Below are 26,271 nucleotides of genomic sequence, written 5' to 3'. Positions count from 1 at the left end.
ATCACATATCCAAAGAGAAATGATTTTTGGCACGAGAGATACACAGTCTCATGAACCGATTTCCTCAATGGAAGACTTCCCTGCTGTGGGCTAATAAATCACCCCAGGCAGCAAGTGCCAGCAATTTACAGTAAGAACTGGCTGAGGGTCACATGAACATCATGGAGCTGCTATGCTTCTGCAGCTACAAGACAGTGAAAACCCCAAGAGGACAAACATGTATGAATATTACAAAGTGACAACATCTAATTCTACTCTCGGTGTTAGAAATCTGTTTGTACTGAAGTCACTGGGAAATTTTACATATTATTTCCTCTGGTTTTATTCCTACTATGGAGACAAATCTTTGTCTTTTCATTGGGATCTCTTTTGTAGTTTGCACTGACCTAAACATCTTAAATATACTGATATAAAAAATCTTAAGTAACTCAGTTGAGTGACACCAGTATAAAAATGCAAAAAGAAAAGTGAAAACTATGTACTTCATTAACATATATTAGTCGTATACTAATATTCACATGACCCGTTTTAGAAGTATAGTAAATGGGATTGGATTGGATATCATACCAGCAGTTTCACACCAAAATTTCTGGGTTTTTAAATACCATGCTTTTTTATTTCCTTAGCCATATGGAAATCAGTCAGGCACAATTAACTATTTGTCAGAAAACAATCTATTAATTAACACCATTCTGTGCGAATGGGCTGAAAATCATGATATTTGCTTGCCAAAAAGCTTCCATTTCTGCCTCATGCTTGTTCTCGGAACTAAACTTAGCTACAGATACGCTGCTTGACATAACTGACCAAGGCAAAAAAGAACAACTGCTGCCAAGGTTTTTCAGAACCAGCAGCCAGTGAGATTTTCTAAAGATAGGTAGGAGGTCAGAAGGGCTTCACCTCTGCATCTCCTAAAATTCTTTACTGACAGATCTTTGATTAAACTGGGCAGAAATAGACTAAATCCCAATTAAAACATTCATATTTGTGGCAGGGCTTGAAAGAGCAAAGAAAGTGAGGGCGTAGAGTAAGTTATAGCCTTTTCTAGGTTTAACCTTAAAAATACAGGATCTAGCTTCAATTATATTTATGTCTATCCAATTCTACTAATGTCAATGGATTTACTCTTAAATTATGCCACGGTAGCTATTATCACATTGTCATGCATATAACCAGCGCCCCTTTAAAATCACTATTTATTAAAAAGTACATCCTCAGACAGCATGCATCCTCACATAACTCAGCTAAAATCACAGGAAGGGGCAGTCAGTGACTAGGAATGCCAGAGGAGAACTGCAGAATGATAGAAGGGGAAGGGAAAGAGGAGGTCTGGAGCAAACCTCATTTGCTGTTATCTACATGTGCACATAACCTTCACTGCTGCTCAATCCTGGGCACTAAACTGACCCAAGAGAACATGGTGGCTATTTGCTTCCCTAATAGAAAAGCAGTCTGTGATCTGTGTTGCCCCTGAGACTGGGGTTCCTACATTTCATTTCTCAGCAGGGCAGCCTGCAATGCTGCTGTTTCCCAAACCCCTTTGCAAGTCCAGGCAGGGCTACAGGTGTGTAACCAGTATCAGTTAGTGGTTGGCTCCTTGTGACTGCTTTTCTGTTCACTCACTTGGATGTGATCCTGTAACCACAGCCCATTCCTTCTGCTTGCACTTGCAGGCAGCTGTTCCAAGTTATTTGAAGGGTCTAAAGACTGAAGTTTTACTTGACATGTCCAGGCTAATTGAAACTGATGATGTACATGACCTTTGATGAGCGCAAACAGCCCCTCTGTCCAATCTGAAGGGAAAGAAGACTAAGAAGCTAAAATTCCTCTCTTTGAGGTCTCCTTGCAGCTGTGAAGAATTACTCTCAGAGGGTTCTGAAAAGTTCAGAGAATCTGATCTTACTCTTGCCAACAGGGGATATTTCAACACCTTCCAGACCACACAATTTGTACACGTGTCTGTGCCCAACAGTCTCCACATCTCATCAATGGGCTGCTCCTGCCAGTGTCACTTTCCCTCAGGCTCCAGTTGTTCAGCTTCATCTCCCAATCCGTTTAAGTGCTGTCCCACTCTTTCCTTCTCTCAAGGTCTGCTCAGCTTTCTGCACTTGGCTATTTGGCTTATGTCTCACAGGAACAAACATCACAGCAGAGACACAACGTCTAATGCGGGGCTCCATGTTTCCTCCTTTCTTTACTTTGCCCACTTAGATGGTTTGGAGTTTAGTGCAGGGTCTGCTCCTATTGGTACTATTTATGCTTCAATCTCACACCATGGCATTCCAGGTTTGGCTAGGCCCTCATATATTAACATAATTATTAATAATATTGATTATGAGTTAATACTATGTTAGCAACCACAACAGCCACCACCAGAATCACTGCTGCTCTCTTCCTCATTTCAAACTCTAGCAACAACAAAGCAAGAACCCAACAGTAAATCAGTTCATCCTCAACAACCAACTTCCCCCATAGAACACAAAAGCAGGGGCCCTCAAGACATCACGTAAAAGGTTCTCACACTACCCCCACAGCCATGCTCCTCTTTCCAATACTTCCAGCTTCTTCCATCTCTTCCAGTTGTCTTTGCCTTGTTAAAACCTGAGTACAGTTTTGGGAGAGAAGATTTAAACCTCTGTTTTGGAAGTTTAGGTGTGAGAAAATTACCGTATTCTTTAACTGTATGATTCAGGGATCCAAACAACAAGGCAATAATAAGCATTTTTCAAGTGGAATGAACACGTGTATGTTTAAAGTTCTAAGCTTTTCCCCCTTGAAGTACCCTACAGAAAGCCTCATGGAATGACATGAGGCCAGATACAAGACCATAAACCGCTTCTTTTCATAATAATGTACAAGCCTTTCATTCCATAAACAAATAGCTAATAGCAGGCTTCTCCTCAAAGTGAACTTTTTAGAGCCATTTCCATAAACACCACTGATATTTCCAGTACGAAGCACAAAAAAGCAGCTATATCCATACTACACATCGACAGCCTACTCTGGCCGATGCCTGCAACTATTTTCAGCACAAGATCAACAAACGAATGTCAGCACAGCAGCATCTGCTCAGCAGAAATGCATAAATAAAAAAAGCCCCAACAGTAACACGATGTGTTCACACAGTTCCAGGAATCGTCACTGTGGCTAACAGCCGTTAGCATCTAGTGATTAAAACCCAGGTGCTTCCTTCCAGCAGGGCTACTGTTACCGCCTGAGCACCTGGAGCTCCTGGAATCCAAATAACATCTGAGAAAACCTTTAGTAAGTCCATTTGTCTTCAGTAGCAATGTCACTACATTGGGAGCAGTAGGTTCAAACCCCACCTCAGGGTCTCCTGCTGATGTACACGTAAAGAAACAGCCCCTTTGGCTCCAGAGCCCCTTTTTGTACCCTGGCTATTGAACAGAAGCACTATACAAGCCACTACAAAGGAGGGTGTATAAATCCCTATACTTAAAAAAGTATTCCAGGGTATCCATCTAGATCTGTGAGGTGGTCCTCAACAGTCTATCAGTTGTAGCTGGAAGAATGGGTGTGCTTTTGCTGAAGTTGCTGACCAGATAGCTCACCCTTCACCATAGCGTGCCATCTAATTGCTACCATTTTTAGCAATTTCTTCTCATCCCTATCTCCTATAAGTTTAATTTCTATTGCTTGCTATACTTATGACTCTACTGATGCTTTCTTTTCTGAGAAAAGACTAAGCTGTTATAAGAGAAGAATACTTAATGTCACTATTAGACCAGGAAAAATGTGGGACATTTCAGCAAGAGCAGCTCTAAATCAGACTGCAGACTTTTCCATGGATTCTATTGTGTGGTTATTACTAAGGACAGTATACCACGTCTCTGTTTCAGAACTGCATTATTTCTGTGTGCTGTGCTAGTGCTGGAAAAAATCCAATGTCATTCCAACAGGTTCTGTCGTGAGGTCAGGTGGGATACACCAGGACCCATTTCCTCTACCCCTTGGTATATCCGATAGGATATGTCCCAGATGAGGCCACTTCTTTCATGTCCACCCTTTCCAGGCCTTTGTAATGCTGCCTGTATGGGGAACTCTACCTGAAACCATACAAGGATGGGGCAGTTTATCACATATCTAGAGAACGTTGCTCTTCCAGAAGATCCCGTTTTGGATTGTTCTACCCACTGACCCTACCCATTGACCCCTTTCTCACCCTATCCTTTTCAGGCTGTTTTTCCTGTCTTGCATCAGAAGTCTAATGTGAACACCAAAGATTACATCTCTATGTACTTTGGGTTTTTCCATCTGATTTCCCCGAATTTTCTGTTTGAAACAGTTAACAGTCCTTCATCCTTACTGATCAGCTTTCATTGCACAAAGAGAATATAAAACTGTGTATGACTTGCAGAAACGACATTTATTCCATCCCTATTTCTCTGTTCCCTGCAGCTGATTATTTAGGGCTTACATTAAAACTGGAAATGTTGCTTTCTGTGTAGTCATTGTGCAACAATTTCTTTCTTTCCTAATCCTTCAAGTGAGGAAAACAGCCAGGAGAAGGATATTGTGCATATTGGGATTTCTGCCCATCTCTCCATGGGGATGATTAGCAAAATACTGTGTCTCCCTAAATTTACAATTGTAAAATGAGATCAGAATCTGGCCCTTCTATGGAAGTGTGCTTTAGGAAGTGATCAGGCACAGCTGCTTTTAAAATCAGTGATGCTGCCTGTTTGTGATAATTCAACAATAGGTCTTAAGAATTTTACTTATGAGGACAGAACTTTGCTGAAGTATTGCTAAATAATGTACCTACTCATCAAAAAAAAAAAAATAGCAATGCTCCCAAATTCCTTGCAATGCCACGATAATTATTAGATGGTAATCGCTGACAGGGTTAAATCTAATGTTATTCAATGGCTGTTCCCCAAAGTAGATTCCCTTTTGGTAGTAAAATCATTATCTTACTGTTTAAACATTCAGGCTTTCCTCTCTATTTCACAGTTCATAAAGCACCTTTATAGTGTTAAGATTATTTTTTTTCCTGAACAGACAGAAGACGGTTTGTTTTTTAATGCTTTGATTAAATTCTACATCCCACAAGCAGTGAACCTGTGATACTGCTCTACTGTTTTTAATTGTCTTCTTCTATTAAGATGCCAGCACTGTATTTCTTTCCTGCAGCCCCAGCACGATTCTGCTCCGTGCATGGCATTAGCGCTGTCAGGTCTCAGGTTAATGTGTATACCGTGCAACTCATTAGCTGCACATTACTACCAGAGCCAAAAATCAACATGATTGATCCAACAATATGTTTGGGCTTGGGACTGAGACTCAAATGAGGTCTCACCAAAAGCAAAGGTCAGCAACTTGGCACAAATTTTGCTGTGCACAGAGAAAGCTTTTCTTCCAAACTATTCATCAGGGAAGGTACAAATGACAACTAATATGGGCCTCATTAAAAACGAGAAGAGAAAACCCCTTGGAGAGGGCCAGGAGGCTTCCTCACTATCATTTTTTTTTATTATTCATTCCTTTCCTAAAGCTTTTATTTACATTGCAGTAAAAGCAATGTGGAACTTAAAGGTAGCTGTGGGGCTTGAGGTTTAGGAGACTTGTTAGACTAATTATCATGATGCACACTATCAATTACTGCCCAGTTAAGCAGAGAGGATACCTCTGCAGGCAGAAATAAATCTTCAGAACTGAAGGATGTGGAGGAAAGGAATAAAAGGATTTCTTTTTCATCAGCACTAGTATTTCTTTTAGTTAAAACTCCAGTGTCAAAACATTTCCCATCTCAAAATAACTAAAATAAAACAGACACTAGTTTAGGAGTGGGAGAGAAAAGAAGGATGATACAAGAAACCTTTTCAATCATGGATTTGTTTCAAGTACAGTTCTTGCAAGGATTTCAGTCATAACTCAAGCACACTTGTCACAGTCAGGCCCTAGAATCAGTACTTCAAAATACGCTATTTTACATATGGTATCATCATGTTCTTTCTTCCTCAGTAACCACGGTGTTGAAAATGCTATTGATACAACAATTAGTCTGTACGAGAAATACTTCCCCACAGTCTCCAGAGTTGCTGTGTTGCAATATAATTGTCTAATGGCACATTTTTGTAAGGGCTGTCATGGTATTATGGGTGTAATTTTATCTTCACAGGCTACAATAATAAGGTAAAAGGCTGGCGTTAATAGCCTTAGGAACCTATTGCATAAACAGAGGTTGAGGATTTAAATTGGACTGGATTTACAGAGCCTGCTTTGAGTGACTGTCTTGCTACAGTGAAAATTCTAACACATATTACTTTTCTCTCTCCACTGTGTTTTTGTTTAAACTCTATTCTCCTAAAGGTCAACCCCTCCTTCCAACAGAGAACACAGCTTCTCCTCAAGGTATTTTTAGAAAAATCTGTTTATTTTTTCTCTGTTAACAGTTGTTTGGCAAAAAACAGGATACAAGGCATGTATCGCTTCTGCTTGTACCAGCACTGATACTTTGCTCTTCCGCAACACCCCTCAAACATTAACCAGGTCATCTGCCCTAAAAGCACTTGTGAGCAGAGACAACGCACCTCTGATTGCAAGCTGAGTGGGCAAGCAGGATGGGGCAACACTGTACAAAAAGATAGGAAAAACCCCCAAATGTTTTCATCTAAATTAGGGCATTTTTACTAGGAATGCCTCCACTCTTGCCAGAAGTATTCTCTTTGGGAATCAGTTGAGGGTTCTAGGGGGAAAAGGGCTGCAGGGCAGAGAGAAGAGGGTGGTTTTTATGGCCTATTCTGCTGCTTTCTAATCTATTTATTCATGCCACTAATCAAAAAGCTGAAACGGCAGTACTGTTGTGCTTTAACACTTCTCCCCCACCCTGATGGCTGGGGTGAGAGGAATTCATATTGGGCAGAGCCTGAAGGTCAACACGGGCCCCTTCATTCCCCTGAAGGTGATTTTTAACTTCAGGAGACAAAACCAGAAAATGAGAACAAGGTAACTTTGAACAGAGAAAACACAGCTCGATGGTGTTTGGCAAATGCGGGCTTTTCTAAGGTAGACAATCCCTTTCCTTTCAAACTTACGTGCAGCCAGTAAGCAGAAAAATGCAGACAAATGAGGAAACAGACACAGTGCAAGGATGTAGTTCTTGCAAAACCCTGTCCTTCTCAGCAGCGATCATGCCACAGTGATGTGTACTCAGGGCAGATCAGCCCCAGAGATGCAAGAATAAGTCTGCTTGTCCCATACAACTGAAGTGGGATCTAAGGACTGGAGGGCAAGCTGGGTGTCCACGGCACTGCTTGAGTCAGTGTGGTCGATGAGGTTGATGCACAGGGCTTTCCTATTGCTCAGTCTGCATTTGCCTTGCTTTTTGTTTCAGATGAGTTTGCTCCAAAGCACTGCCTTAACTGCAGCTTCCCCACCTTGGATAACTACTCCACAGCACCTCCAAATGCCCAGCGGTGGTTGGGGAAGGAGCTCATGCCAACATGCTGGTCTGTTTTCTCCCATCCTGCCTCCTACAGCTGGCCAAGAACAGGCACTCACCTTTCTTACCCCACCAACTGCGGATACCCTACTTGCACCAGCAGAAGGAGGCAGAAACACACAGGGGCAGGAGGAGAACATTTGTTTTGGTGCTACAGTAGTTAAAATAATTGGGAAGGACACCTGTTGCTTCCCCCTGTCAGCATGGCTGGATATGGGTTCAGCAGAGGTCTCTGTTTCCTTATGCAACATGTATTTTATAAGGACAGGCTTATGCTGCATTTAAATCATATTTGAAAACCAAGGAGCATCGCTGTCTCCAATTCCATCACTGTCTAGCTTGCAGCATTTACTATCAGAGGCTGAGAGAAAAAAGGAGGCCTTTCACCTGCTTCTGACGGAAGGGGATCAAAGCCTTCCTACACATCATACCTGCATCTTTCCTGGCTTTGTTCCAACTGAACTTGACTGCAAATATGTTCAAACACTGGCTTTCAAACCTGCAAAGCCACAAAAGGCAAACTGAGCCGGCACATGTGTGACGGGAGATGGACCCTTTGGACAGATCCAACTGTAGCTGTCAAGGCAAAAGATGGAGAGGCCCAACATCCTGAAAATTCAGAGAGATCTGGAAAGAAAAACCCTCAACGTCCAAAAGTCATTGCTTGTCCAACCCAGCCCCGCCAAGCCAAGCAGCAGTTCGGGTTTGGTTATGTCGAAGAAAGAGTTAAGCATCCATGCTGTGCAAAGTCATCAGTGCTCAGGATCATGCCAGGACGTGCTCCCACAGCCAGAACCACACCACAGTGGAGGAACTGAGAGGAACAGCTCCCACACCCCAGGAGGCAGTGAGCACGATCTCTTTCCTTTCAGCATCCTCTCCTACTTCCAAGCTACAACCCATCATTTCCCCTCTCAAACTCTGCTCTGGGTCTGTTGGTGAGACATCTGCAGAGGTCCCTCTTGCAGCAGAGCCATGGGCCACCACATGTCCCCCCTTGACCAAAGAGGCTTGGCTGCCAGAGCAGGAATCATGTCTCCAGGCTCACAATTCCCCCTGATGCAGGATGGGAGAAGTTAAATAAAACTCCATGGTGGGGTGACATTAACAAGGAACTTTCTTGTTGTTCTTGGGGTTCGTAGGAACAGTGACAGCAATATGCTGTATTTTACGGCAAAAGTTACGTCAGTTTTAAGGATGGTTAGATCAAACCTGAGGCAGAGTGGGCAGGATGTGATTACCACTGCTGGGATCCGGCCAGCCCTCGTGGGAAGGGCGAGGGGACACACAGGGCCCTGGTTTACACTTCAGCTCCATTTCTGCAAGAATAATTTGACACCTGAAGGCTACCACATGCCCAGTGGTACTCACTCACTCACTGTGCTCCGTAATTACCCGATAGAGGGGTTTTCCTTCACTGCAACAACCAAACTGTGCTGCAGAAATACAGACTTTCAAGCTCAGGTGCTTCATGCATTTACCATCAGACGCCTGTAATTTTTCATGATTTATATACACTTATTCTTCTTTCCAATCCCTTTGCACTGAGCACTTCCGCCTGACTTTGATTTATCACTTGCTCAGTTCCCAGTGGCATGGGCAGAAATAGCATGTGTGTTACAGATAAAGACTGGCAAAGCATTTAAAACAGTATGGTGAATGAAATGGCTGTTTTCAGCCTGAGTCTTCATTAACAGACCCATTTACTAAAGGCACCTACAGCAAGAAGAGAACGATGTTACTGCTGATAAAAGTGGCCTGTGAAGGAACCTCGCTGAAGCTGGGAGAGGAAATTACTCTTCATGCTATTTCAGGTTTACGTCTTTCCTAAGAACAGGCTGATCGTTATCCCAGATAACGAAGACTGTTAATGTAATTAAGAGCTCTGTTGTGGTGTTTCACAAAGCAAACAAATAAGTTCCGGAATTAATAAGCTGCAAGGTTAAGTGACACAGGGCAAAAGCAGGACTCCTCAGTCGGATGTAAGTGTTCCACAGCGAGTAATTAGGTGGGATTTAAAAAGCACGATTTCTAATTTAGGACACTCAGAAGATTTGCCAATTTGGGGGATGTGTAATCTCCAGAAGGTCAGATCAATTTTAAGGTTATGACCAGCTGTATATTGTCAATATGAGAAATTGCATCTTTCTCTAACCATTCATATGAGGAGGCCAGGACCAAATTGCCTTGCTCTTCTTCCGGGCATTACAGATGGGTAGTACTTCCAATCATACCTAAATAATTAGTAAAGAAAACAGAGTGAAAGAAAAGAACAAAAAAGCCCTGCAGAGACTAGTAATTGCAAAGGAGATCACACTACAGGAATGTAAATTTCTTGCAAAGAAATTAGGCATTTGAGCAGTAGTTTACTTAGCAAACACCATGTTTCTACCAGGTTATTTATCTGGTTAAACCATACCCAGATTTCCACTGGGGGTTAAGACGGATTACAACCCAAAGCTTGCTGCAGCTTCAGCCTAAACATGCACAGGTATTTTCCAGGGCTAGAAGAAAGACATCGGAATTTATATAACCCAGTTTTTATTCCTGAACATGCTGCTGGTTCAGATTGTGCAGCCTGATGAGGCAGCTAGCCCAGAGAAAGAATTACACACTACCTAACAAGGCAGCCCTTTTTCATAGAATCATGGAATAGTTAGGGTTGGAAAGGACCTTAAGATCATCTAGTTCCAACCCCCCTGCCATGGGCAGGGACACCTCACACTAAACCATATCACCCAAGGCTCTGTCTAACCTGGCCTTGAACACCACCATGGATGGAGCATTCACAACTTCCCTGGGCAACCCATTCCAGTGCCTCACCACCCTCACAGGAAAGAACTGCTTCCTTATATCTAATCTAAACTTACCCTTGTTTAAGTTTGAACCCGTTACTCCTTGTCCTATCACTACAGTCCCTAATGAACAGTCCATCCCCAGCATCCCTATAAGCACCCTTCAGATACTGGAAGGCTGCTATGAGGTCTCCACGCAGCCTTCTCTTCTCCAGGCTGAACAGCCCCAACTTCCTCAGCCTGTCTTCATACAGGAGGTGCTCCAGTCCCCTGATCATCCTCGTGGCCCTTCTCTGGACTTGTTCCAACAGTTCCATGTCCTTTTTATGTTGAGGACACCAGAACTGCACACAACACTCCAAGTGAGGTCTCAATAAGAGCAAAGTAGAGGGGCAGAATCACCTCCTTTGACCTGCTGGTCACACTCCTTTTGATGCAGCCCAGGATACAGTTGGCTTTCTGGGCTGCGAGCGCACACTGAAGCCAGTTCTTGTTCATTTTCTCATCAGCCAACACCCACAAGTCCTTCTCCGCAGGGCTGCTCTGAATCTCTTCTCTGCCCAACCTGTAGCTGTGCCTGGGCTACCTCCGACCCAGGTGTAGGACCTTGCACTTGGCATGGTTAAACTCCATGAGGTTGGCATCAGCCCACCTCACAAGCCTGTCAAGGTCCCTCTGGATGGCATTCCTTCCCTCCAGGGTACCAACCGAACCACACAGCTTGGTGTCATCGGCAAACTTGCTGAGGGTGCCCTCGCTTTGTTGCTGACAAAGATGTTGAACAGGATCAGTCCCAACACCCAAAGAGGGACACCACTTGTTACCTGTCTCCAGTTGACATTGAGCAACTCTCTGCATGTGCCCATCCAGCCAGTTCTTTATCCACCGAGTGGTCCATCCATCAAATTGATGTCCCTCCAATTTAGAGAAAAGGATGCCATGTGGGACAGTGTTGCACGCTTTGCACAAGTCCAGGTAGAGGACATCAACTGCTCTACTCCTGTTCTGTAGCCCCACCATAGAAGGCCACCAAATTGGTCAGGGAGGATTTCCCCTTAGTGAAACCATGTTGGCTGTCACCAAGCACCTCGTTGTTTTTTATGTTCCTTAGCATGGTTTCCAGGAGAATTTGCTCCAGAATCCTGCCAGGCACCGAGGTTTCCCAATCCCTTTCCCCTTGCCACAGGCTGTTGCTACTTCTCTTGTACTGGGACTTGCATTTCTCATAAAACCTACAGGAAACTAATGCTACCCCACTGAAAGCAATGAGTTTTCCACCAGTGTAACTATCTGATCTGGCTCAGGGTCAGGCAAGAACTGCCACCACTGCAATGAAGAGCTGGGAGAGCTAAGGGGAGTGGCAGCAGCCCCAGTCATGGACATGACTGTGTGAGGGTTTTTAAAATGCTGCCTAGCAGCTGCTGTGCTTCAGGGGAAGGTGCTTAAAATCAGATATTCACAACGTTAAATAAGGGCAAAATGTTCTAACTACGTGATGGGCTGCTGGTTTTCATGTGCCAAGACATTTTAAGCTTGCCTTTGCAATTTGGAAATTACATAAAATTTTAAAACTCAAGCTTCTCTCTGGTTCTTTGAAAACTCATTTGTCTGTGATGAGAATAACAATGCGTGTCTGTTGCTATTTGTTTTGCTAGCCAGTGAACATACTTCTAAAGGAAATGGTAAAACAGAAATGTTTTCATTTCATACTGGGTAAAAAAAAAAGCCACCTCAAATACACTGTCATGTTATTTGCCTACATCTTGTTTGGACAGCCTGCACAGCTCACAATCTTGCTGTTACCACTAACTCCTCTGAATTAGAGCAAGAGCAGGAAGATAAATATAATACTGCAATAACAGCTCGATATCAAAGATCACTCTGCTGTGACATGCTCAGACTTCAGCTCTAACACCATGATATGGGTGTCTAAGGTTTGAGGAGACTGAACAGCCTGCAATATATTAGCACACTTTTCATTTGAGAGATAGTGTCAGAAGCATAAGAACAACCCCGATCCACTGTGCCGCTTTGGTTACTTCCCATCCTGTATCACGTGTTTTCTCCTCTCTGATCCCCAGAGCAGATTTGTGGAACCAGTGACATGCTTGGCCTGCAGAGGCAGAGCAACGGGAACAGGAAACAAGTGCTGGGGTTGAGATCTGGTGAGAAAAGATTTTTCTGTAGCTTCAGATATTAACATTACAAAAGACAACTTACAGCAACTCCTATTTTTAAGTTTCTCAAAGGAGCTTTGAGATCATTTTAAGAAGCCTGTATTTACTGCCTGTAAGATATTTGACATCCAGAAAGGAGAACAGTCTCTGGCTGCCAAAGTGCTTTGTGTCTCCTCCAAGCCTACATTTGAAGTGTCACTGGCACAGTAAGGACAGGGAGAGACACACAGCTCAGGGTTTTTTATTGTTTCTTTTAACTGACCCAGCTACAAGCCTGGCACCCGGCTACACTTCACCTTCCCCTGAAACCAGTCATGCTTTTGCCTATGCGGCTGACTGCTGAACTGGCAAAAGCCACCTTTGCAAAACTGCTTTTGCCAGAACACCTTTCTGTGTTTGCATTAAAGAGGCAAAAACGTAGATAAAACTTTTTCCAACAATATGTCGGTCTACTTGAGCAGACATTACAAGTGATGAAAGGAACTGCCATTTCCTTGGTGTTTCAGCTCTCCAGTGCAAGAGCAAAATGTGCTCCTCACAAAGGAACTCAGTGGTAGGTGGATAAACGTGAGGAGGAAAGCAATGATGCCTGCTTCAGCTCCTCTGTAAGCCATGGGATGTGCAGAGCTATTAAAAAGTGGGGAACATAGAAGTGGAAAAGTCATTTCTACAAGGACTGGAAGCATTCCTGGAAAGAAGAGTGGCAATGAACATATACATGGAAAAGCTCCTCAGTTAGGATGACGTTACTAACTTCTGGTTTTTGTATTTGGTTACTAAAAGTATCTTTTTAGGGAGTATTAAAAAAATGAAAAGACCTGAAAAGATTAAAACCCCCATGTAGCTGTTCCCTCCAGCCCAGCATGCTTGTTAATCCCACAGGTCTTGCTGAAGTGAAAAGACAAATACAAGAAAGAAAAGGGGATGAGGAGAGCACACGCTTGCTAAACAGTACTTTACATTTCTCTTTGTTACAGAAAAGTTTTAGGATGCTGGTGACTAATACGTTTCCCTAATCTTTGACCAGCTTCAGAAACCCTTCCCATAAAGTCAAGGTCAGGACAAGGCTGGTGCTTTAATAAAAGAGGGAATATGGCACCTCTAATGATTGCTTCTGGCTGTTTTTCTCCTTACCTACAATGCCACAGTAAGCATTTGCTTTCTTAAAGTGATGCAGAGCTCTTTGCTTTACCTGCAAGTGGATCCTCCCTCCCCACCCCATGGCACAGCCAGGAACCTGATGGTGGATCTGTGAAATGGATGTGTCATGCTGAAGATGACAAATTTAGAGCTGCCTTCACAGAGAAGTTTGGTGAAGGGGTAAGAAGCCTGTTAGCATGCAATTGCTTAGTACCTTAGATAACCTACTATTTATCTTAATGTTACACACCTGAGGGAGGCTTTGCTAATGAATCTATTTTTGTAGTACCATAAAGGTTGAAGTTTAAAGCTAAGTTTAGAGCAGAGACATATAAAAAAATGCCAAACCAGGAAATAGCTTAATGAAAGCAGAGAGTAATCACAGCAAATTACAGTGAAATTTCTATGGGATTACATTTTGCATTCCCTAAACAAGCCGAGGAATTCATCTCCCTTAGCATCACTCCGTTTTGCTGAGAACTCACTGTAAGGATGTGCTATGTAAGTACTGTAATGCAATGCCATAAAAGCCATCTTAAAACTTTCACTCTAAGTGAAACAGAATTTACAATGTCAGAGGAACAGCTCTGCAGACACCAAGGTTAGTGAAGAAGGAAGGGAGGAGGTGCTCCAGGTGCCAGAGCAAAGATTCCCCTGCAGCCCATGGTGCAGCCCATGGTGAAGCAGGCTGTGCCCTGCAGCCTGTGAAGGTCCATGGTGGAGCAGATATCCACCTGCAGCCTGGGGAGGACCCCACAGTGGAGCAGGGGGAATCCCAAAGGAGGCTGTGACCCCATGTGAAGCCCACACTGGAGCAGTCTGATCCTGAAGGTTGCACACCAGGAAAGGGACCCATGCTGGAGCAGTTCATGAAGAACTGCAGCCTGTGGGAAGGACTCAAGTTGGGTAAGTCCATGGAGGACTGTCTGCTGTGGGAGGGACCCAATGCTGGAGAAGGGGAAGAGTGTGAGGAGTCCTCTCCTGAGGAGGAACGAGCAGCAGAGACAACGTGTGATGAACTGACTACAACCCCCATTTCCTTTCCCCATGCACTGCTGGGGGTGAGGAGGTAGAGAAAACTGGGAGTGAAGTTGAGTCCAGGAGGAAGACAGGAGTAAAACCAAATAAAAACACAATAAAACCAAACCCTGCTTTGGTTTTATTTCTCATTACCCTATTCTGGTTGGTAATAAATTAAATTGATTTCCCCAAGTTTATTCTGTTTTGCCCATGTCAGTAACTGGTGAGTGATCTCCCCCTGCTCTTATCTCGACTCATCAGCCTTTTGTGATATTTTCTCTCCTCTGTCCAGCTGCAAAGGGGAAGTGACGAAGCTGCTCTGGTGGGCACCCGGTGTCCAACCAGGGTCAACCCCACACTGGGTATATATGGAAGTACACAAGTATTCCTGGTGTGCTTCCAAAAAATCATTACAAAAATTTAGCCTCTCCCCAATGGCAAATCCAGGTTTTGCACAAGGAACATCTAGGAACTACCTTGTCCTCACTGTGAACACCATCTCTAATATACATCTCTAAAAACATACACTTTGCATATATACAAGATATATACCTTCTTCTCCCAAACTTCAGTTATTATTTAACACAGGCTCTATAAACCAGTCGAGTAACAAAGGAAAAGCAATTTTGCATCGCTGTTTAACATATGTAGTGATCTTCTTCTCAACAGGCCTCCAACATGACAGGAAGTTAGGAACTTTTGATCTCACCCATTACTATTGCACAGCTCTGAAGGGTTTGTTTAGTGAAAAAAAACATGCTGGCTTTTGGGAAACAATGTCACTGCAAATCTCTCAAGGCTAATTCTTGATGACAGCCACTGTAAATATACTGGAACATGCATAGAGCTGCAGCCTGGCTCTATTAAAGGCAACACAAGTTTCACCACTAAATTCAGCAGGACCTTGAACCAGTCCATAATGAGTAACATGAAATAAGATCTCAGTTCATAAGGCAAAAAAAGGAGAAAGAAATGTGTGAACAGGATGTTGTGGATTAACTGCAAGGAGATGAAATACATAAAGCAGAAGTGTGCCATGTGTCTGCTTAAAATGACCTGTGAATATTTTATATGTGAGCTCTGTATGATCTACAGAGCAGTTACCCTCTTTCAAAGGAGAGGATTTTGAATGGAAAAAGCCTCTTATATTCAGCTTTTCATGAGTTTATGGAAACAGATACAAAAGGGAAAGCAAGATTAAAGACCCCATGGCTACACAGTTTAACTGTTAATATTTACTTACCAATGCTTTGGTGTTTAAATCCCCCAGTTTTTACATTTTCTATGGCACCAAGCCACAGAGCTGTGCTGTCCTCCCCACTCTGCAAACTTGGAGGGAGGGACATGAAAACATAAAGAAACTGCCTAAAAGGTTTTGCAATCTTTGCCTCACTACAAATGGTGTGCACTGACCCATATTTTGCTAAAACTTAATAGTGTGTCTTCTAAAAGGACAGTAGAAAGAAATACACCGCCTGTATCTGTGGCTCCCATATTTTCCTCTACAAAATCCAAGAGAAAGCTAACATGCACAGTACTTTTTTCAGGGCAATCACAGCTTTCCACACCTGTGCTGGATGCAGAGGTTGAGATGGCAGCTGGAGAGGCAAAGATGCTATGAATGGCCACTCAGGCACTATGTGGATGTGAGATATTTCTAGGCACAGTCCTGATGTTGTTACCTTAGCAAATCCACACTTACCAGTTGGTACAGTGCCTAAAACAAGGCACTGAGACTACCGATTTAAAACCAGATCATCTCACACTATCACCATCCCTGTGCACTCAAGGATCAGCTTTCATCAGGTCAGTAGATCCCAAACTACTCTTGAACTGAACACCAGGTTTGCTCTGTGACATAAAATACTTTGAGACTCAAACTGTGCAAGACGCAGGTTAAGAGTTGCAGTTGCAAGCTCGGTCTTCTACAAAGCTCAGCTCAATGCAGGGTTACAATTAAAGAACAAGCTCCCAGGTGCAGTGGGCCACCACCTCATGCTCAACAATGCCCAGCTCCTGTGGCCAGGCACAACAGAGGTCTGGACCATGGACCAAGTAACTGGTTACTTCCCAGGCTGAGTAGGAAGGTGGCAACTCATGTACATGAACAGGAGACATAGCAGAGGAGCTCAAGGCTGTTGTCAGTTCTTGTGACTTATGCCCCATTACTGAACTTGAATGATCATGAGAGGTTTGATCCCGCAGGAAAGCCTTTGCTAGCTTGCATATAGAAGCAAAGACTCTGGGATATTTTCTAATTTTTTTTTTAAAGAAACACAAAAATTGGCACCTTAAGAAAAGAAAGGTTTTCATGGAAAGCAAACCCCAGAACCTCATTTACCCTCCACTTCCAGACAAGGCTGAATTCAGGAACAAAGAGAAAGAGGGAAAGAGCGAGCTTAGAAATTAAAATAAGAATGTTTTCATTACCTTTTCTGCAAGCCAGCCTAGATGCCTAATCTCTCGACTTCCAGCAATCCCTGTTTTACCCAGCTGGTCTCTGACCTCTGCAATCACCCTGGGGATGAGCTCATTGACACTGGAGTGGATGGCATTGAACCAGGCCTGGGCTGTAGCTGAATCCTTACTCCTGAGCACCACGGTGTGCTTGGCATCAGGTGAATGAACTTCAATAAGTCTAGAAAAATGGGGGGAAAAACATTACGTTCACTTAGAGACTTTAAGGCAGCTAAATTTATTACCTTGCTCAGTGTTAGCAGTGAGTTAAAAAGAAAGACACTGATACCAAGACCTAGCACTAAAAACTTACCTTTACCACACCTGAATAGAGGACCATTCTAACTGAAGCCAGGTCTGCACTGGCATTACGGTAAAATCCTTCAGAAGGGGATTTGCTGATGTAACCCCACATATAACATGTCCATAGGAGTTTCAAATAAAGACAAGAGGAGCATTCACCCCTTCACATTCACCCACATGGCAATCGCCCAGAACTGCATGGGAGATGACTGTGGAGAAGCCAGGGATAAGCTGCTGCCTTCTTTAGCTAGAGTTTCTCAATGTGTTTATTTTACATATGTAGAGCTAAATGAAAACCACCCTCATCCCAAATGGAGGAGTTTTCTTAGGATTGCACTGTGGTTTCAGTGACACCACTATGCATCAAACAGAAGACCACCACAATTGGCCACCTCCAGGATTTACAAACATCCTCAGTGCTCCATTTAGATCCTGCTAAGAATGGCAGCAAGAAAGTGCTAACTGCAAATGTATGATTGCTGTTAGCAGGCATCTTTTACAGTTTTCCAAACTCCTATGGAGAGGTATTTTTTTCCCCAAAACCATGCTTACTAGACCATCCTGTGGGCTTCAACCCCACCATTGTGGTTTGAAAAGGACAAGAGAACACAGTTTTCAGGAAAACGAATCCTGTCCATCATGGTTATGGGACTTGTGCCAACACCTCTGCTAGTAACAACAAAAATGCTTTGAGAGGCAGCAGCAGCTATTTCAGCTCTGTTCTCAGTGAAGTTATAAGTTATTGGTGGGGCTTTGTGTGCTCTTTATAGCTTGTGGGCCACTTTAACTTGAATATTTATTAAATAACCCACAAAGTAATACTCTGGTTTATCTTTATATAGCAATTTATAAACCAAGCCCTGCTCACTGCGCATCACTCAAGCCTGTATCACACTTGTGTTTTCTCATTACACACATACAGTGACTGCCCCTGAACATTAGCCACACAAATCTGACCTGGGATCTGAGCCTAAACACGTAGTTCTGTCCTGCGTATTGATGACCAGTCTCTGGGACACACAATGACGCCTTTCTGTAGCAGAAAAGTAATTAGTTCAGTGGAATTTATTCAGGTTGAGGTTTGAACCAGTACTGTAATGCAAATATTTGTTATGCAATTACAAAATACTGCAATTTGGAGCTCAACTAACAATTAAAATGTTTTAACTAATTGGTTAAACCAGAGCAGAACCCAGAACACAGCGCAACTCAATCTGTGCAGCTCTCTGGGGCTCGGAGAGGGAGGACTGCTGCTCTCATGTTTGTCCATTTTGGGAAGGGGAGGTCTCCACGTAGACACTGCTCTAAAGATAGAAAAGGTCATGATTTTCCAAACTCAGCAGCTGAACTGCTCAGGGTTCTAAATCACTTCTGGATAGCTGAAAAAGTGGGTTGATTTTTCAGAAAGCACTGAGCCAACACAATAATGCATGTTTCCTCAGTAGAACTGCTGCAGCTCAGCACTGTCTGAAAATAAAAGCTATTTAGATGTTCCAGGATGTACTGAGGATTCAACTTCAGGTACCAAAAGAAAAATTCCTTAACAGATGACAGCAGGCTGGTGAATGAGAAAACTGTGTTCATAGATAGGCATGTTCCCAATCACACACTTCTTTTCTGAACTGAGAGAAAAAGCTGTCCCTGATGGTTATGATTTGGCCATTTGCGTCCAGTGATCATTACGATCATGTACAGCTACCACAACCAGGTCTGTCTTTCCATCAGAACCACTGCTCTTCCACTACCATAAGAACCCGAGTTTGAACTTACTCTTGTAGACAACTATCAACAAACTATACAGACCTGGATTTTCAAAGTACATTGTGGTAATCAGTAAATATTGCTAACTGTTTACAGGACACTTCTTGGTTGGAGATGCTACAAGTAAGGTCAGTGACAGCTTTCCCATTTCACCAGCAAAAAGGTGAAAAGGTACATTACCCAGCCAAAGCAGGGTAAAAATCAGGAGCAGCACTCAAAATTTCCTGCACTCTACCTCCCATTTTAATACTTCTTTTGACAACAAAAATTATTTGGATAGCACAGCAGTACTGTGCTGATTTTGAGAAATGTTAATGCACTGTATGGATTGTGTGAAACAACGTTCTTTACTGAGCCTGTGGTTTCTATAAGGGAAATCCCACCTCCATAATCATTGTGTATGGTGCAGTAAACAAATTGCTGAACAAGGACTATAAAGACTCATAAGAATATGCTGCTTTTTCAACTGAAAAGGAACAGCAGAAAACTTGTGTATCTTTTTAAGTTACAGTTGTAGCACGCTTTGGTTTAAAAATACATTATCTAAAGCTGAAAGAGTTTCCAAATGCAACTCGCTTCCCTCCAATTTTGAAAATGCTTAAATTCTTACTTAAGGCAAGTGGATTAATTTACAAACAAGTATTCAGCTTTCATCAAAGCGTATTTCCCTTGATTGTGGCTATTGAAGTATTCGGTATTCTGTCCCTTAAAATAATGAACATCTAGACAGCTCTTAACAATTCTGTTTTAGGGGTTCTAAACTATGCACATTCTAATACATACACATTCTACTGTGATATCTATGTATATAGTCTAGCATATATATGCATACACACATATGGAGCCATGCTTGCAAAAATACTCTTAAAATATCATCCCTTAGTGACTTCTAATGGGGCTATTTTGGAGACTGCTTGTTAGTCATCGAAGTTTGATGGGGATGTATTATCAACTGCAGAAAGCGTACCTCGTTCCTTGAGCTGAGTGACAGGAAGATTGGAAAATATGTATTACACTTCTCAAAAGTGAGCTCAAAATGGGAATAAATGCTGCTTTGACAGCCCTGAAATTGTTTCCTTTACCCATGGCACTGGTCCAGCCCAAGGAATATGTCTGTGAACATCACTGATGTGGAAGCTGCTAGGTAGGGCACCTTTCTAATTCATACCTTAAGGATGAAAGTCTAAATCCTCAACTGCCTGAACTCTGCTGCTGGCTACTGCTGTAAGATATGGGCACTAAACTATGCTTAAGAAACCAGGCTTGCAGATTTCCACTAAAGATCCAGGACTCCTGTCTCCTCAGTCAATTGTGATGAAGATACTAAACCAAACTTAAAATCTTCCTGGAAACCCATGGGCTCTGACTGCAATCAGATGCTGAAAGTGTTTTTTACCTATAAACCCTCCCCTTTCCTGCTTTCCAGCCTACAGTGCTTTGATTCACCAATCCATTTGGATGATGCTTTATGTGTAACAGCTGACTGATGGCATTTGCATATTTTTTGAAAAGCAAAAACAATACCAATGACCTTAATAAACTCCAACACTAAAGCACTTAAATGTTTCCAGCAGTCCAGACATTGTAGCTTTGATTTGCTCCTTGGCTAAACTGACCACTGCTCACTGACTTCTGTTTAGCTGCAGTTCAGTGATAAAGTTCCCTTAATTCCCCGCTGAATTAAAATATTTAGGGCAATGCCACAGCTGTGTTTATTCTCACACTCCACCACAGTTATGTAAATACTGCATATGGAGCTGTTTCTGATAAAGCCCATACCAACCCAAAGGAATTATATGTTAGCTCTAGATGGCTGCCAAGATGCACGGCATCTCTCCAGCTTGGCAATGCATATGAATGATATCACATTTTCTCAGAGATCATTTGGCAAACCTTATAATAAAAGAGTAATTTTCCCTCTCCTTCTCAAAGAGTCCCACTGAGACGCAGTGTTTCCAGCATCCCCTTCTCCACCCGCAGAACACGGGGTGACACAAAACCCAGCACCTCCCAATGCCATAACCTTGCATGTACGAGGCCAAAACTAGCTCCCCTTGCTTCATTATCCAGAATTTTTACTTTACAGAGGATCAGAAGAAGTTGAAAGCAAATGTTTGATAGAGCATACTCATTCCACATTTGATAAGGACTCTTTCTGTAGGAGTGTTCATTATCTAAGAAATACCTTTTATCAAATCTCTTGAAAGCACTTCTCCCACCAGCATTGGCTCAGGACCAAATCAGGCACTGATTTACACTTTATACCTCCTCCTGGGTCAGATTATGCATTCAGTGACTGATTAAAGTGTGGAGTAAATCCCTTGAAGTTAATGATAAGCTGGAGCCAGAGTTATTCAAGTTCATCGCGCTACTTTGATTTTACACCAGCATAGCCAGAAACAAAACACTCTGCCACAGGCTGCAAACTCAGAAAGGGATCAAGGGCCAAACTGCTTACTCCATCTCCTCTATCATTCTTTGCACATGAAACCACAGTAAGCAATTTTGTTGATTTCTGAGTGTAGAAACACAAGAGCCTTTCCAGCATAAGGGGGGGACTTCAAGGAACACAGAGATTATATTTGAATTGTTGCAGGTTTTGTTATAAGTAAAAAACCTGTTTAGATCCTTTTTCAATTCTACATGCAGCATCAGGAGATGCACCAGGAATAAAATGCATTAAAATTAAACAACGGAAACCTAGGGTTTAGTCTGCAAGGAAAGTATTCCAGAGAGTCTGCTAGACTTGCAATGAATGCCAAAGCATACACTGAAGAAACATCTTCATTTGATACACCTAAATGGAGGTGAAACCAATTTTACCAAGTGGTAATCAAGTGGATTTTTTCTATATGAAAGGCTCTGAGCCCCCTCGCCATCACAAGGGTACCTGCTGTCTTAACTTACAGTGGTAAAAACACTACATACTCGTTTCTTGGGAGCTGGACTAGACACGTACAAACAGAGGGTGTATTTATCACTAATCAGCTGCCACAGTTGCGTTCATTTCTATTTGACACCAGCTGGGCTTTAATAAAAGGGATACCAGTGGAGTTGCACTGCATGCAAGTAAGGAAAGGATCTGATTCTGTAATGGACTTGCTCACACTGCTGTGTGCCAATGCTGAGCAATTTGCAGAGCACATCACACTCTGCCTCCTTTGCCCAGAATAACTACAAAAGTAATTTCATAGTTTTTAAATGTCTGTGGTGTTTAGCAGCAGAACTCTTTCCCCTCATTGCCCCAAAGCCCTCTTATCTTTTTCTTGCTTGAATTTTTCTTTCCTGTTCTGGTTGCAATAGTGCTGAGTATTGGTAGTGCAGGAATACACAGTCCAGTCTTCTTCACAGTGGATTCAGCGCCTAACAGTGGCAAAAGTGCTGTTTCAAGGAGCAGTACGGTCAGCTGCTTGGGGAAAAAAAAAAAACGAAAACAGAGGCATGGTAGGAATTGATTGAACCTTTAAAAGGTGCTGCCTGAAACTTTCACACCAGAAGACGTAGCGACTGCTGGGGTCAATACATTGACCACAAACCCACAACGTAACTCTCACAGCATGTGGGGAAGTGTATTAATGCTAGGGAAAAGAACTACTGTTTTGGCAATACAAGAACATTGTTTTGGCAGCTGGAGCTGCATCTGGGCTAAGCAAAGAGCACCTAACTGTACCTGGTAACAGTGGTAAATGACCCCTTCAGATTGAGGTGAGAGTGAAGAATCTCATGCTGCTGCGTAACCAAGATCTCATGGGCTTGGAGAAGAATTAGATGTCCTCTGAGAAGGAACACCACAGTTGCTGTTGCTGGTAGGGAGTGCTGTAGTAAGACTCAGGGGAAAGAAGGGGGCATGATTCACAAGCATGGATGAAAACTAATTGGGAAATGGGACAAATGAGCAGGGCTGCCGATAGATGAGCTCTGCCTGGGAGATGAATTGTAATGGTAGAAAATCTTGCTGGAAGAGACAAACAGCAGCTCCATCTCATCTAGTAGTCTGTGTCTCAGTGTCTCATTATTTTATACACCTACTTTTTGGATTCCACAATCAAGAAATCCCAGGGATCACTGCTCAGCTGCCAAGTGAAGCAAACAGAAGCCTGTTCAACAGCCACAACGTCAAAACCCCAAATTTCCTGTGGATCAGTTCCTGGTCTCTGAGTGCTGGGGATACAGCACTCACTAGCTGGGAGCCAACCTCCTGGAGACACTGCCAGCTTTTCAGGGATGGTGGGCATGGGTCATCTGCTGGCACTTTCACTACTGGCAGCAAACTCATCTTCCCATTGAATAGACTGAGAGACTGAAGTAAAAGTTGTATGCAAGTGATGAGAAGAAGTAACAACTTCAGTATAACTCTCCCCAATTCCTACCACAGGAAAATCAGAATTCCCATCAGCAGCAACATATATGAAAGCTAGATGTGACCACAAGGTACTAAAAGAGCAATGTCTGTTCATACAAAATAAGCACTAAAGCCCATCCTCAGTACCTACCAACACTGAGCGGGGCATCTATGATGGCAAACCACCCCAAGGAGCATGCTGTGGCTGTGGTTTTCAATGTGCTACTACACAAGTGATTACACAGCGTGCAGCTTCAAGTACACCAGCTGAAAACCTTGCTCATTGATTAATGGCAGGTCAGGCCATCAGAGCTGTAAGACTGAAATTCAATTTGCAGACCTGCTGATAAGCAAGGGAAAGCCCAGCACTGAGCACAGGACAACAGCCAGGCAGGAAAAAGGGTCTTGAGGCTGTCACTGGCTCCATGCCATAACACTGTTAGACTGTGGGGACAAGGAGCATGGCAGTAAACTGAAACCCCTGCATATCAGCTTGCTTTGTTTGGCAAATCTCAAGGGTGTTAAAACTGCTCTCCAACATTATTTAGTGGCAGCTTGGATGTCAGCACATACATACCTTTACAGGCAGACACACATAAAACATGATTAACTGTTTGCCCTCCTCTGTCCTGCCCTGCAGCGCTCACAACTACTCTTCCTTTCCCTTCAATCTGCCATACATTTCTTGAAGCATTTCTCTTTTCCCATCTCTTCAATGCTTTGATTTTTCTCCCTTTTTTCAAAAACCTTCACTAGTTAAATCTGCTGCAGTTTTCACTTCCACCAAGTACATCACTTCACGTTGTCAGTTGGCTTCTTTGCCCATCACTTTCTCTTAATTTGTTCTTCTCTATTCCCTCCACGCATTTCTCAAGGCAGTTTCTTCTTCTTGTTCCCTCTCCCCTGATTAATTTCCAGTTCCTTTGCTTCTATTTCTCTTCCTCAGCTCAATCCTCTACAGTTGGAGCTGTTTGGAACAATCGAAATTCTCTGATTTCAAAAGTAACTGAAGCAGTGTGTGAAGAAAAACCCAAAATACAACACAAAACCCCACCAACATCTCTTCTTTTCCTCCATAAACTCATAATTTAAATATCTTCACAGAAAATAATGACTTGGGTAAAAGGTTTTTTTAATCAAAAATCCATCTGAAAGCATTCTGCCAGCTTCGCTACTGCCACCTCCCCACCACACACATCCTTCCTGGCCACCCACTCACCGTCACACATTTGATTACTGTCAGGCCACATTCGATCCTGTTCACAGACACATGCACAGAGTTTTATTTACGCTCACATATCTGTTTGCATGCACAGACACTTTTTTTGAGTAATGTGTGCAGGAGCTCTGCCCATTCGTATTCAATTTGTGCTAGAGATGTGAAGGACACCAGAAGCTCGCCTGTCTGGCCCACAAGGATGGGGAGGGGAGAAAGTCCCATGTCATTATGTCAGGGAAAAAGATGCAACTTGTTTTAGAAGAAAATGAGATGTGACTAATCCCAGATTCACCAGGACCTGCACAGACTGAAGGTCAGTGACGACATGCTGTAACTGTCCAGGTCTACACTTGTATCTCAAACACCCTGCTGAAAACTCAGGGGTTTCCACTGCGTCCCCAAATCCTGGCACATTCCCCCAGCAATTCACATCTCAAAGGCTGCTCAGGGACTACAGCAGGTCAGTAGGACATTAGAAAGCTATTTTAACATGATTTGACAGTACGAAATTTAAGCCTGAAGTAAATAAAAGTGAATGAACATCCAAAGTTCAACCTGGTTTGCTGATGTATTTATGTAAATGAATACCCTTGAGGGTGCTCTGGAGAAAATGGCCTTTGGGTTGTTTGGGGTGGGGTTTTCTTCCAGAAGCTCAGCTAGTGATTTGACTTGAGAGACCAAAATGCTCAATTCTACCGAAGAGGTAGTCCTTAGAGGTGTCTGATCTCTGGCCTTCCAGAAGCCTGAGAAGGAAGTAAGGCTGAGCTGTATGTTCATATAACCCCAAGCAAACCTAATGACTTGTTTGGCTGGTGAGGAGTTTCACACATGATAGAAAATAACTATTCCCAATAATAAAAAATAAACCCCAAAATAAAAAAAAAGATCACCCTTTCTCCTTCAGGCTTCAGAGCTCCAGTTCCTCAAGGGTTGGAAAACTGCCCCTTATCAAGACAGATGACTACAGCTTCCAAAATGTACCAGCAATTGCAGAGCTGCACAGAAAGCAGATGATGTAGATGACAGAGGAAAATCAACTCAGCCTGAGCCAATTAATTCTAGCAGTTAATGATTGCCTTCTGTTAGAAGAAACGGAATCTTCCAGGTCTCACACATAACCCTATGTCTGAAAGCACTGATCCTGGCTACAAAGGAGGATCCCATAACCATGAAATTCTTAGAGAGGGCATATAAATTGGGCCTTCCCCAATGCCCAGCCATTCATCTATCACACTCCTTTCCCCCACATCCCAACTTCTTCCTTCTTCTATCCTCAGGGTATTGAAGGGGATGCTGCAAATGCCATTTTAGCTAAACCACCTAACTTCTGTCAGCTTGAAAGGAGAGAACAGTAGATAAATCTCAAGTGCCACCTACTTATTCATCCCTTCCAGTAAAGAGCAGATCTGGGGGCAGATAAGCAGTTACAGTACTAGAAACAAACAAGAACATGACAAGAAACATCCAACTTTACACAAAAGGAGGATTTGGATCCATAACAGTAAAATAGTTGGGAGCTAAGGTTAAAACCCACATTCACCTTGATCTTAAATTCACAACCCTTTGTAGGCAAGGATATAAAGGCCTTCACA

The 26,271-nt window shown here is 42.9% G+C and overlaps 1 protein-coding gene across 1 annotated transcript in view; it reads right to left on the bottom strand.

Annotated features, from left to right (window-relative positions):
• Nucleotides 1-26,271, bottom strand: part of SNTB1 (syntrophin beta 1) — a 116,858-nt gene that overhangs the window by 23,433 nt on the left and 67,154 nt on the right. The window contains exon 3 of the mRNA XM_062627096.1: nucleotides 17,028-17,235. Within this exon, the coding sequence (XP_062483080.1) occupies nucleotides 17,028-17,235 (208 nt within the window). The remainder of the gene's footprint in view (nucleotides 1-17,027; nucleotides 17,236-26,271) is intronic.

The sequence above is a fragment of the Pezoporus occidentalis genome, unplaced genomic scaffold (assembly GCF_034315485.1).
Source record: "Pezoporus occidentalis ecotype Australia unplaced genomic scaffold, CSIRO_AGI_Poc_V1 ctg3, whole genome shotgun sequence".
Lineage (NCBI taxonomy): Eukaryota > Metazoa > Chordata > Aves > Psittaciformes > Psittacidae > Pezoporus > Pezoporus occidentalis.
This window is presented reverse-complemented; position numbering and strand designations above follow the sequence as displayed.